Source organism: Falco rusticolus, chromosome 13 (assembly GCF_015220075.1).
Source record: "Falco rusticolus isolate bFalRus1 chromosome 13, bFalRus1.pri, whole genome shotgun sequence".
Classification (NCBI taxonomy): domain Eukaryota; kingdom Metazoa; phylum Chordata; class Aves; order Falconiformes; family Falconidae; genus Falco; species Falco rusticolus.
Genome location: NC_051199.1, coordinates 21,583,002 through 21,595,775, shown reverse-complemented (window position 1 = coordinate 21,595,775; position 12,774 = coordinate 21,583,002). Strand labels below are relative to the sequence as shown.

General features: G+C 39.9%; 1 protein-coding gene across 1 annotated transcript in view; it reads right to left on the bottom strand.

The window, feature by feature from the left end:
* PEX5L (peroxisomal biogenesis factor 5 like) overlaps positions 1 to 5,743 on the bottom strand; it is a 117,428-nt gene extending 111,685 nt beyond the window's left edge. Inside the window, exon 1 of the mRNA XM_037407532.1 lies at positions 5,240 to 5,743. Within this exon, the coding sequence (XP_037263429.1) occupies positions 5,240 to 5,260 (21 nt within the window). The 5' untranslated portion in view covers positions 5,261 to 5,743. The remainder of the gene's footprint in view (positions 1 to 5,239) is intronic.
* Between the last annotated feature and the right edge of the window lie 7,031 nt (positions 5,744 to 12,774).

The window sequence follows — 12,774 nt, the reverse complement described above, 5'->3', positions numbered from 1 at the left end:
CTCTTAATTTGCATCCAGGAAAAAATACACGGTGTGCCAAGAGTTTATAAGCCTTTGCAAGATTTTCTGCTATGTTCTTGTTAAACTGCCTAACAGCTTCAAGGAATGCTTCCCTATACCAGCATTACACATACTTAGAATTTGTAGTTTCAGTATGCATCTTAGCCAAAAGCAGTATATCACCTACTTTCTTTGAATGAACTTCTTTCAATGAAAGTGAGCTCATTATTTTTAGCTTGTTTCATTTATAAGCCTGTTCATAATCTGCTGTTCAAAACTTGAAAAGCTGCTAGTGAATAACTGGAAAATATCAAGACAAAATGGAAAACATACCATCATAAACACTGCCCTTGCATTGTGAGTACTTCTAGAAAATGCTAGTAATAATGAAAAATTACCAGTTTATCATAATAGAATTTCAGCTAGGCTAGGAGACATCACTAGGGGTCAGTTAGCATTCCAGCTATGTGCTCAGATTTTTAGAATTTTGTAGCATTATTATGTTGATCTTAAAAGCTGAGCAAAGATTCAATTTAGCAGTGAATCCAGTTCTATGTTGTGTGTATTCTTTGTGGGCCGTTTTATTCAGGTACAAAATGCACGGCAGAGATTACTTTTTTTTGTTACCAATTGATCAATAGCTTGGGTTTTATGTATTTTAGGTGGCAGTGTAACCAACACTATTACAATGTTTTTAATAGGTTACCAAAGAAGCAAAGAAGCTGCATCTGGAGCTAATCTCGAGGCAGTTCTGCTTCACTTCTCCCAGTAAGTTAGCTTTGTCTTAAGTGTTGGGAAATCAGTTCAAAAATGTTTTTTATAACTTCTAAAATATTTAGCAACTCTTCTCAGGCCCAGTAAAACATGTGAAGCCCTTGAGGTTTCATCTTGCAAGAATTTTCATGTGTACATAGTTATTTTTCTGTAGACCCACTACAATCATATAGGTATGTGTTTGATGACTGAAATCTTAGTGAAATGTGAATAATTAATATGAATCCTTTCATGTAAATATGAAATGCCAATGGTAGAATGTTAAATATCTTTAATAGTACAGAAGACAACACAACAATTAAGGGCATGAAGCTGATTGCCTATGCAATTAAAAGTTTAAGAGACTATCTATCTGATCTGGAACTTGGCCAAGGCATCGTGACTAATAAGCCTGTTCTTGCGAGAAAGTGCCAGAGGAACTCTGATAGCCATGTGCGGTCAAGATTTGTGCTTTGTCTAAATTAAGCCATCCTGAAACATAATACTGCCATACATAAAATCCCATGCCAACATTTGGCAAAGCACTTCTTATGTTCAAGCGTTTGTGCTGGAGAAAGCTGACTCTATACAGCATCAAGGCAAACAGTTTTGAAAGTATTTATTTTGAATTTCCTAGGAAGCCAAATGCTGCTGAAAAGCCCACCCTATGATTGTAATTTACCCTCCAGCCATTTATAGAACTCTCATAAAAGTCAGTGGGAGGGACTGGTACCAGGTGGATATACTGTAAAAACTTTGAAGTATCTTATTGTTGGTTGTTAAAATTATAGACATCTTAGAACAGTGACTGTGGGATGAACTCAGCTTGTGTTCTGCTTCCATCTGGTCTGCTACTGTTTCCTTGAAGATGGAAAACAGCTCACATTGGATTGCACGCATTGTCCTAGGAGAGAAATACTGTACGGTTTTAGCATTTAGACTCAGTTCTTTTGCCATATCTGTGTAATCCCGCTCTTGTATACATCGGTTATTATCCTGTCGGAGCCTAAGTTTACTGAATTAAACAGGACTTCTTACATAACTAAAGCTGTGTGTTGGCAAATAGGCTGTGCATCTCATCTGAAGTTCTTTCTCATGCAAAAAGCTCACCTTAAAGGCTCAGGCTTCAGGAGGTAGCTGCATGCCTTAGAACCTGTGTCAGTCCCTGTTATGTTTTAGACAGTTACTGAGTAAACCAGCTTGGTAAGTAGGGCTATGAAATGCTTATGCTTATTATGATAGTGAAATAGCTTTGAAAGAGCTCCTGTAGCACTGCACTTTGCTGCATCCTATTTCTCTGTGTGTTGCTCGCTCTGTGGAAGGCCACTTCACCTTTCTCCTAGTAATTTATGTGAAAGCATGCAATGCAGAAGTAACATCTAGCCCTGTAGAGTGTATCTGGAAATATAAGGATGGTGGTTTCAGCCAGTAGCACACATCCTTTTTAGAGATATATATATATATATTTTAACTGTCTTTGGAATTTTAACTTAGGACCTTTCTAGTATTTCTGTGTTGTGAGGATGCATTTATAAAATAGTAAGAGGAAAATCTAAACCTAGGTCTTTGGAATAAACTGGTTTTCTGGGATTCAGGAAAAAAAAAAAATCCCATCTGTACTATAACCTAAAAATTAAGAAGAGACACACATATTACGGACTGATGTAAAGTACTTCAGGCTCCGGACTTCAGCGGTGCTTAAATGCAAAGTGTATTTCATCTACACTTGCAGAATTTATTTAGCTTAGTCAGAAATTCTCCACTGAAGCTGATAATGCTTGATGCCTATTCAAGATAGGTAAATTTCCAATCTCTGTAATTATGCTTATTACTTTGTTACAGTTGTTAATGTTCTCACCTTTCAGAAGTCTTCCAAGAATTAGCTGAGTTACAGCAGGTTATTAGTAAAACATTGGCTCTGTAAACATCTTTTAAATTGGACTAAGCAATTATTTCTGCAGTTTACTTTTACATCTGAGAACAAAACACTAGGAAAAAGAAAAATGATGACTGGCATTCTAAATCAGATCCTGCGTTTGACTGCTGTAGCTTCAGAAGAGCTTTTGCTTTAAGAAGTGTAGGATCAGGCATTATATATTGGCACATCATTTTGCATTTGGAATCTGTAAAGTTAGATGCTGAAGTACCCAGGTAGGGTCTAGCTAAACACTCCAGTTTCACTTGACATTTTGCATTTGGAATCTGTAAAGTTAGATGCTGAAGTACCCAGGTAGGGTCTAGCTAAACACTCCAGTTTCACTTGAAGTGGAAGCACTCTGTGAGTGCTCAGTGTCTTTTAAAAGATGATTGGTTTTGTTTAGGGGTCCAGGTACTGACTTAGGTGCCTGACTTAATGCACCCAAGTTTGGATGGTTTTGTGTTCACCTTATTTTATATTGGCAGGTAATTGCCAATAGTTTTCCCTAAGTTCATAGGAATCTTATCAGAAGTCTTGGAGATAGTAAGAAAGGACCTGTAATGCTTAGATATGCCTACCTTTTTTTTTTTTTTTTTTTTTTTTTTTTTTTTTTTTTTTTTTTTTTTTTTAGCATGTTGGTCTTTATGGTACTTGTAGGGTAACTTTGATTGTTTCTGTTCTGACATAGTTTAATAACCATTACAGTAGACCATTTCATTGCAAAGAAATTAGCTCTTTATTGTCTTTGTCTGACTCATATAAAGGCTTTAATTAAGGGTATAGTAAACATGAAAATCTCTCCTAATGCTTTAGGCTTTTTTAGGCATTATCTGAAGAACATTAATGCTTCCTGTTAGGACAGAAATATATAAAAAAGTTTGGCTGATGCACTCAGGTGGGTTTTTATTTTTAGCAATGACAAGCATACTCAATATCAGCAAACTTTTAAAGATAACTTGGTTAAAATTGGGCTAGAAAAATAAAAATAATTTGAAAGAAAAATCAGATTACATCAGTCACAACATATTTATGTTTTGACCTGTTTTTCCTATTGCAATTTTGATTTCAACTTTTTAATGATTCAGAAAATTTATAGAGCTGCCAGACACCTCAATATTCCATTACATTTCCTTTTAAAAAGTGCTGTATGTTTGTTGAAACCTTGCAATATATACCTCATAGCAAAGAACTTCTGCTATCATAAGGGTATAAATACCTGTTTGACAATGTCCAATTGAGTATCATTAGTTACAGGATTGTTTTCGTGTCACCACAAAACAATGCATACTTTACACTTATTATCAAAAATAGTAATATGTATACTTCTACATTTCTTGCTAAAACCTGTTTGCTCTCCTATCACAAGCAATATTATGACACATTATTTATCACTGTTGAGATCAGATAACAAAAACATAAAAGAGTAACTGGTACCGTTCAGTTCTGGAAAGCGGAGTGCTGAATCAGAATCCTCACTTAACTCACAGATCCTGTACATAACCCTGTGTTTGACATTGACTGAAGTTTAACATCCCCAACGACCATTCAGCAGATTTTTAAGTGCTGTGCAGAATCACACCAAACAAATGTGGTCAGCTTACACTTAGTAAAACTGTACTTTCTCTGTAAACAGACTTAGTACTAACAACACTACGTGCCAGGCTGGTGCCGCTGTACGTGATAAAAGCATTTGATCATTCCTGGCAATGAACAAAAAGCCTAATTGGGTCCAAAAACAAAGAAATGAATTTGGGAGATCAGTGTAAAGCTTTACTCCACTTTGGCATTTCCCCCTCCTTCAAAACAGATTTGGCTTTCCAAGGAAGAGCCATGTGAAGGAGAGCGGGAGTCAAGGTTAAAGTCATCACGTCCAAGGCACTAGTATGTTTTTATCAGGGAGAGGCATTTTCTACTACGGCGATGTGGATCAATAGGATCATGAAACAAGATTGCTGCCTAAAATGTTGAAGTCACTTAGGCATGTGTTTGAATTCATTCTACAAAGTCATTCTGGGGCTTAGCAAAATCAATCCTTATCCCATGTTGGGAGGGAAGAATAGAAATCCATCACCTTTAAACAGAACACACTATGCAAATCGACAGCTTTAGTGTGGCATGAAATCTTTGCAGATTTTGCAAAGCAAGGGCTCTGTTTTTCCCCTTATTGTTTGCCCTTCACTTGACATACAGGAAGAGATGCATCAAGAGGGTGGCAGGAGACATGTGTCACTTAAAGCATGCCATAACAATGTTTGCCCTGGAATGCTCCCTTGAATCTGTTTGAGTGAGCAGGCATAACAAATGAATAAATACACACAAAACTTCACCTAGTTACAAAGTTGATAGAAGCCCTTTTCCATTCTCCCCCCGCAAGCATAGGTAGCCCCAGGCATGCTGTTCCCTCCAGCCCCGAGCTGGAGTGCCACTATCCTATTGCACCAGTTCACTTGTTGCACGGTGCCAAGGTGGCATCTCCCCTCCGCTCAACCCACAGAAACTTCACAGAATCACGTTTTGGCGGAGCCGCTCGGAGGGCTTTGCCTCTCCAGCCTGCTTGCAGCGTCTTACCTGCATGTGTCCCTGGTACATTCTGCTTTGTCTGGTTGAGGTGCCCCTCAGGCCGACAGATTGGGTGGACGCTGGGGTGGGGGCACTTCTCTTCTGCACTTGACTAAAAGAAAGAGGAGGGGGGGGAAAAAAAAAAAAAAAGCCTAACCCTGAAAGAGCTATTTTTTGCAAAAGCTTCAGTTTGTCCTGGGAGCTCCTTTACTGCTTCCAGCAACCCAGTGATCTGGGTTGCTTCCTTCCCTCCCTCTCTTTCCCGTTCTGCCTCTCTCTGCCTCTCTCCCCGTGTTAATGCGGTGCTGCCAACTGCAAAGGAGCTGTTCCTCGCGGGGTGCTGGGGGGAGGCGGGCCGGGCCCGGGCGGCGGCGGCTGCGGGGCCGCCGGGCGGGGAGCGCGGCGGGGCGGAGCGGGGCCGCCCGCTGCCGGGCCTCGCTGCACCTCGCCTCGTCCCGCTGCCAGCCGCCCCGGCCTGCCCGCCTGGCGGCCCTGGCCCCGGCGGCCCTCCCCCGCCTCCCGGAGGCAGCCCTAGCCTCCCTCCCCCCTTCCCTCCTCCCTCTTTCCTTCTCTCCTCCCTCCCTCTTTCGCTTCCTCCCTCCCTCCATCCGCAGAGGGAGCGCGCAACATCCAGGGAACGCGCGGAGCCCCGCGGAGCGCCGCGGCCAGCGGGCGGAGCCCTGCCGGGGTCCCGGGGGAACTGCGCTCCCTCGGCCCCACCGCCCCGGCGGGCGCTGGCGGTTTCCACTGCAGCGATTAAAAATAAAAAATAAATTAAAAAATTAGTAAGCATAAAAAAACAAAAAAAAAATTGGAGCGTCCCGGAGCCAGAACACGGCAAAACCTGGATCTGGCACACGGAGCTTCCCGGATGGCCGCGAGTTTTGCTTCTTGGCGGGGAAGGAGGGGGGCGCGCAGGGAACGGGCGGGAGCAGCCGGGGGGCCGTTACCCCGTTATCTCCAACCCCGCGGCCGGCTGCGCCCCGCTCGCAGCCCTTCCCCACCCTGCTGCAGCTGGAAGCGCGCTGCCGCCTGCGGCACAGAAAAAGTTTGGCACTGCAGAACGAGAGGGATGTAGGCTGCAGTCGTAATTAAACTGCATTTTAGTAGCGTGCTCAGGCCAGGCCCTACCTTGCGCTCTGCCGATGAAGAGCAAACGTGATCTGTTGTCCACAGAAAATACCAGGAGACTTGCTATGGCTTGGTAGCACTGCTTGGTAATGTTTTTCAGCACTTATCAAAGATATCATCTTATAGGAAAAAATCTGGCAATAGCCTGTACATGCAAAATTCTGACCTCATAAACTGGCACAACAGGCCTGACTAAAATCTGCAAGCAACACCTGCATCATCTTGGATCCAGCTTTTTTCTCCTCTCCCCCACCTCAAACCTTAAACTTTTAATTTGCTAAAAAGAGCAGCTGTTTCAATTTAATTGCAAATTTTTGTCCCACCCAGTGTATCTATATTCAGTAGCACAGAAAACGTCCAGTGCCTGGAGTTTGCTAGATTGTATAATTTCTTGGCTCTGAGCTCCAAAGTCTTACTGTTAAACTACACAAAACTTTATGATGCTTTTGATTTACCAGAGCAATCCAACCTTAAGCGTGTTCCAGTACTAGAGCAATGCAAAACAGATTTCTTATTCCTGAAACCAGCACATTTGTATCATCACAGCTCTTGTTTCAGTTGACTAAAGATGCCTTTTTGAAGTGTTCCTATTCAGCTAAAACTATGGGGGTTTGCAGAACATGAGTTCATAAAGTCATCAATGATAGCAAAAGCAAAATCTAGCCTATTATTTTCTTCACTTAAGCTTGAGAGTTTTATCTTTTAGATAGATAGCAAAAGTGTGACAGTTCTCTTACATGCAATGAATATGTATCCAGAGCACTGAGATTTTCAGAACAGCCTAGGAGTTTAGCCATGTATTGGTGATAAAAGGAAATAAGAAATGAGTAATTTTTGTCTAAATCCCTTAAGCCACTTTGAAAACCTCAATTAAGAGCTGATGAGCTTAAAATACTTCTTTAGGATTGTCCATACGTGTCAGACATGCCTTACTGTAAAATTTCACTATGTAACATAAAAGGTGACTGTACTCTACATAGATGAAAATACAAGATTTGAATTATTGTGGTTTCATTTAAACCACAAAATACCGAGTACGGATTTTTCAGATATAAATATCTGGGTGCCTTTGTGTTCGATTTAGAAGAAAGTTTAGGGTCTAGGTGACAAAAAGCAAGTCCTATTTAAATTTGGAGCCTTGCTGTCTTTGCTGTTTGTTGAACAGAGATATATTAGACTTTTAAGTTTTTAGTAATCTTGAAGGTGTACTTTTTCACTCTGGCTGCAGTAGATCCAGATTATCCTTTTCTGGGTTAGTTTACAAGTTTTCTATAGCAGCTGAACGTTTTTAAGGCATGTGAAAAATTCTTTTTTGTTGTTGTTAAGTACAAGGCTCTTGTTTTTCTCAAGGGGGAAGCTGAGGTAAATACATTAACACCAGTATCTAGCAATATCTGTTTTTTCTAAATCTAAATATATGCATTGTGATTTAAGTTTCTTCTACAGGGAAGGAAAAAGTACACGTATAGTAGAAGAATTGTTAAATCAGGAATGATTATTTATGCTATGTTATTTATAGGTGAGGGACAAACACTGGTAGAATTTGGCAAGATCTAAATGCTAGACACAAGATTTTATGATATGGTGGGTGTTGGAATAGGAATTTTTCTTAATGCATCTTAAGCAAGTGCATTCGTTTTGCAATTTGTTGATGCAGTGGCATACTGATGCCACATTTTGGCAGGATCTGGCAGATCCAGTAAAATCAGGTAGATCCGGCTTTTACCTTTTTCCTTAGCAGGGGGCTAAACCACTTGGCACAGGTCAGTAAGAAGGCTGGCAAAGCAGCATTTGATGCAGTGGAGAGGCAGGGAGATGTATGCATAGATAGATGGATGGCAGTAGTTTCTTCTTGAGGAGCTGCTCTTTAAATATCTTTCAGTGCAAGCCACACTCACACATACACGCAGCCCTGTATTTCCACAAGTGTAATCTCTGCTTTTGCTCTAGCTCTTCACTAGAAGAAGCTTCAGCAAAACTGTTTCTCTCTCCATCTAGTTCTAATCCAGAAACAATGCATGATATTCATTGCTCAGTTACGGCACAATTTCAAAAATGTGATGGTGGGTGAGACAGAAAGCATTAATGTGCAATTCTGTAATGTAAATATAAATACAAAGGCAAGTTTTTTACAGCTTAGAAAAAGGTGAGTGCCAGCACCCATGCAGTTTGTGATTGTGCTCTATTTCTGAATATGGTGATCTGTTTTCTTACAAGGGTGTGTTTAGTTGCAGGAGGTTCACTTGCCTAAAATGCATTAAAAACATTTTTCTGTTGCGGTCCCTTTTGGTCTGCCTGTGTGGCTGTATTAGTATTTGAACCAATGGTGTCTGTGTGCTATGAGCTCTCTAAGCTTTGTTGTTTGTTATGGCAAAAATATGAAAAAATACGAAAGTCATAATGTTTGTTAAGAAAAAGAAGTCACCATATGGCTCAACAGATTTTAATTAATATTAAATTGCCAGGGGAAATTTTGAAAAAAGTCAAATAAGAATCATTTATTTTACAAATAAATGCTCAGAATTTGTTTTCAAATACATTTCTGGGGCAATTAGGGCTATTGGGAAGCCCAGAGCTAGTAATGGGAGCATGGGGGCATTTTCAGAAATACAAAGAGTGCAGGGTGGTTTTGGAGAATCTGGCAGCTACCTAGTTACTATTGAACCCCTGACATTTAACTCCAAGTGGGAGGCGGTAGATATATTTCATTCCTTCAGGCCTTACTGATATTTATGTCATCCTGCAAATTTAATAGATAGTTTTAGATCAGTGACTCTGAAACTGCACAAGACAACACATGGAATAGGCTCCAAGTTAACAACAGTTATCTCAGTATTCTTCATTAACAAAGTGATTGGAATGGCAGAGTCTGTGGTTTCTGTGCCAGGAAACCACATGACAAGGGCAAGTCATAATTTTTATTAGGGAAATCATGCAATGATAAACAGACCTGTACATTACAAGTCAGAAAAGTGAATATACACTCAATGTGAAACATGTAGTTAAGTGCTCTTTATTAATAAGAACACTTTTCTGAAGGTGGGCAATAGATAACTTGAAGGAAAAGGAGTTTTCATAGCTGGAAGCTGTGCACAACAAAGTGTTGTGTGGAAGAGTTTGAAATGCAAATTGAGGGTGATGATTAGTGTTATCAGAGGCAGCCGTTGCCTGTGATGTGCTGTATTCCTGCTGCTTCAGAAGCAAGACTTGGAGAGAGCACTTTGGGGAACTCGGACCTCTGCATGCATGGCAGGTTGTTGCATCCATCGCTCTACTGTGCTTCTCAGATCTCTCTGAATCTCTCAGTGTTTCTCATGTGTGACAACAGATTGTGTTGCTAGCATCCAACGATAGCATATGCTTGGTCATAAAGGTACAGATTTGCTGCTTTGTTCAATAGTAGATTAATGTTCTGGTGCATATACCTTATATAAAACATCAGTCTATTAGCTCATGTAACCATGGCGATCAGAAGTAATTTACATACATGGAAACTCTTTGGGTTCACTTAGGCCTAATGCCTGCATTGTATTAAGAAATAGATCTTTACAAACATTAATACTAATAAATATTTTAATGAATAATATTTTCTGCTGAATGAAAATAATTGGCCTAATTTGTGAAAACATGGAGCTGATTAAAAATTAACTACCAAAAATAACCTAGCTTAATCGTAGACTCAAGTGAGGTGCAAAAACTGTTAAAATTAAATTAGTCATTAATTTATTACTAATCTGGAATCTTATTAGTAACATGGAATTAAAGGTTTATAATATTGTTAGTTCTGTCAGATTCTAGTTACACTTTATACTTTGTTTTCTAATTGCAGTTGTAAGGTATGAATGGTACAACCACACATCAATGAAAGTGCTAATTATATTATATATATTTACACATTGCTTTTATATGCCAACATGATTTATATGTGTTTAGGGAATGCATGTAAAGGATGTGTTTGAGGTGCTTTAGATACTTTAATGAATAATAAATCTGAGCAACATACAATCCTAAATTAATTTGAAAAAGCTAAAATTGTCTTAATGATGCATATAAAACATTTAATTAACAAGACTTAATGTAGAAACTACCATTCACAGTAACAAATAGCAGTTAAGTTGTAAATAGCCTGAGTAGAATACTAAAAGGGTAATTCTTTGTTATGCTGGAGTTGTACTAGTTTTGTTCACCTGTAACTCTGTCAGTAAATACCAGCCCAGAGTCACAGAATGGTCAGGGTTGGAAGGGACCTCTGGAGATCATCTAGTTCAACCCCTGCTAAAGCAGGTTCACTTAGAGCAGGTTGCACAGAGTTGCATCCAGGCAGGTTTTGAATGTCTCCAGAGAAGGAGACTTCACAACGTCTCTGGGCAGCCTGTTCCAGCATTCTGACACCTTCAAAGCAAAGAAGTTTTTCTTCATATTCAGGTGGAACTTCCTGTGTTAGAGTTTGTGCCTGTTGCCCCTTGTCCTGTCATCTGGCACTACCGAAAAAAGCCTGGAACTTGTCAACAGGACAAAGATTATACCCATCATAATTACAAACTCCAGCAGTCCTTGAAGCTTCTGTTGTTTTTACCCCAGTTTTGTGTATGGGGTAAGTGCTGTGAGTGGGCAGAGAGGGGAGCAGTCCAGCTGCGTCCCTGTTAGCACTGTCTTGCATGTTGTGCAGGTGGTGGTATGTGATGAAGCAAGGTTGCTGTTACTACATAGTCTGTGCCACTAATGCCTGTATCTGAAACAAGCGCTGGGGAGAAATCGTAACTTCCTTGGGAAGGGTGAGCTCCGAGTGGGCTTTTCACATATGCTTTTATAGAGTTCAGCAGCAGCTAGTGCTGAAGAACTTGGCTCATTTAAGGGAGGATACCAGTCGTGGTTATCCATTAACATATCATCCAGGTAAAATCATAAGACCAGGAAATGGCCTTCCAGTAGATCTGTCTTGCCTTTATTCTGTGTGGTTGTATTTGTTAGCACCATAGCTACTGTCTGCTGAGCCATATATTCAGTTTCCTAGCAGAGGAGATTCTCTTTGCAGACAGGCTGTTTTTGATGTGTAGTAATGCTGTTCTCCACACAGACATGCCTTATACAAAAAGGATCTTCTGCCGATTTAGACAAAGAAAGGAGGAGAAAGCACGTCTCTCCACTTTCCCCATGCATGTGATTGCAGATTCTAAGACAACGACATTTCAGTGGCCAAATGGCCAACGCTCCTGTTTTCCTCAATTTGGAACCTGGTATGCTGCTGCTGAAGTAAACAAACTTTTCACTGACTCCACTGAAACAGAATGCATGGATAAAGGCCTCATTTATGTAAGCCCTGCAGACTTGTAAAGCAACCATTCCTCATTTATCAAGTAGAAAAAAAGTTTTATGGAAGATTTAGAATCTCCAAGTGTACACCTGTACTGCAGTTACTATGATTGCAGTGTAGCGTAAATGCATTAGGGTTGATTCTGCAACCTCTTTTTGAAAGTCTCAAAATGTGGAAAGTCCACAACCCCCAGGATAATCATCTCCAGTTCTTAACTATGCCACTATTTGAAAGCTTTTACTATTGACCTTACGTAAATATGCATTGCTGAAGTGTATGCCATTTTTGTTTTAGCCAAAATTGATGTGAAGGATGTATTCCCTTTCCCTTTGTAGCTGCTTTGTACATATTTAAAGAAAACTATTTCATCACCTTCAGTTTTTCTTAGAGTAAGCAATCCCAGTTCTTTAAACCTTGTCACATAGGTTGAGTTTTCTTGATCTTGATAATCTTTCTTACTTTCCTTAGGCTGGCTTACTTCAGTAATGTCCAAAACTGGACAAATGCTCTAGTCGTCTTGTTGAGTAGACCAGAAAAATTTCTTAGTGTGTATTACACGCAGTATTTCTGTTTAAATGTCCCCCCATATGGTGTTGCAACACCATGATGCTCTTGAGTCATGTTCAGCTTGTGATCTACTGTTACCTTTGGTGATATTCCTGAATCATGTACTTACCCACTGTGGTTTTTTGTGGTTGATTAGTCCTACCTAACTGTAGCATTTTGCCACTGTGCTTTTTGACTTGTATCCTACTTAGTCAAAACCGTTTCTCTACTTTATCTCGAAGTTTATTAAATTCTGATCACATCCTTCTCTTGTTTTCACAAGCTTTTTCAACTTCATGTCACCTGCAGATTTAAAACCTGTACTTTCTATTCCTTTAACCAAATCATTAATCAAAATACCGGCTTATATGCTGTTCTATGGAACACCACTTGGGAAACCCCTCTAGTTTGACAGTCAATCATCAATATTCAGTAACTGTTTTCTGAGTAAAGTAGCCATCTAACAGTGATTTTTCTAGACCATATTTTCCCCAGCTGTTTATGGCATTTTCATAAAGTTTCTTATTAAAAATATCTAATCTTTTTTGCCTGT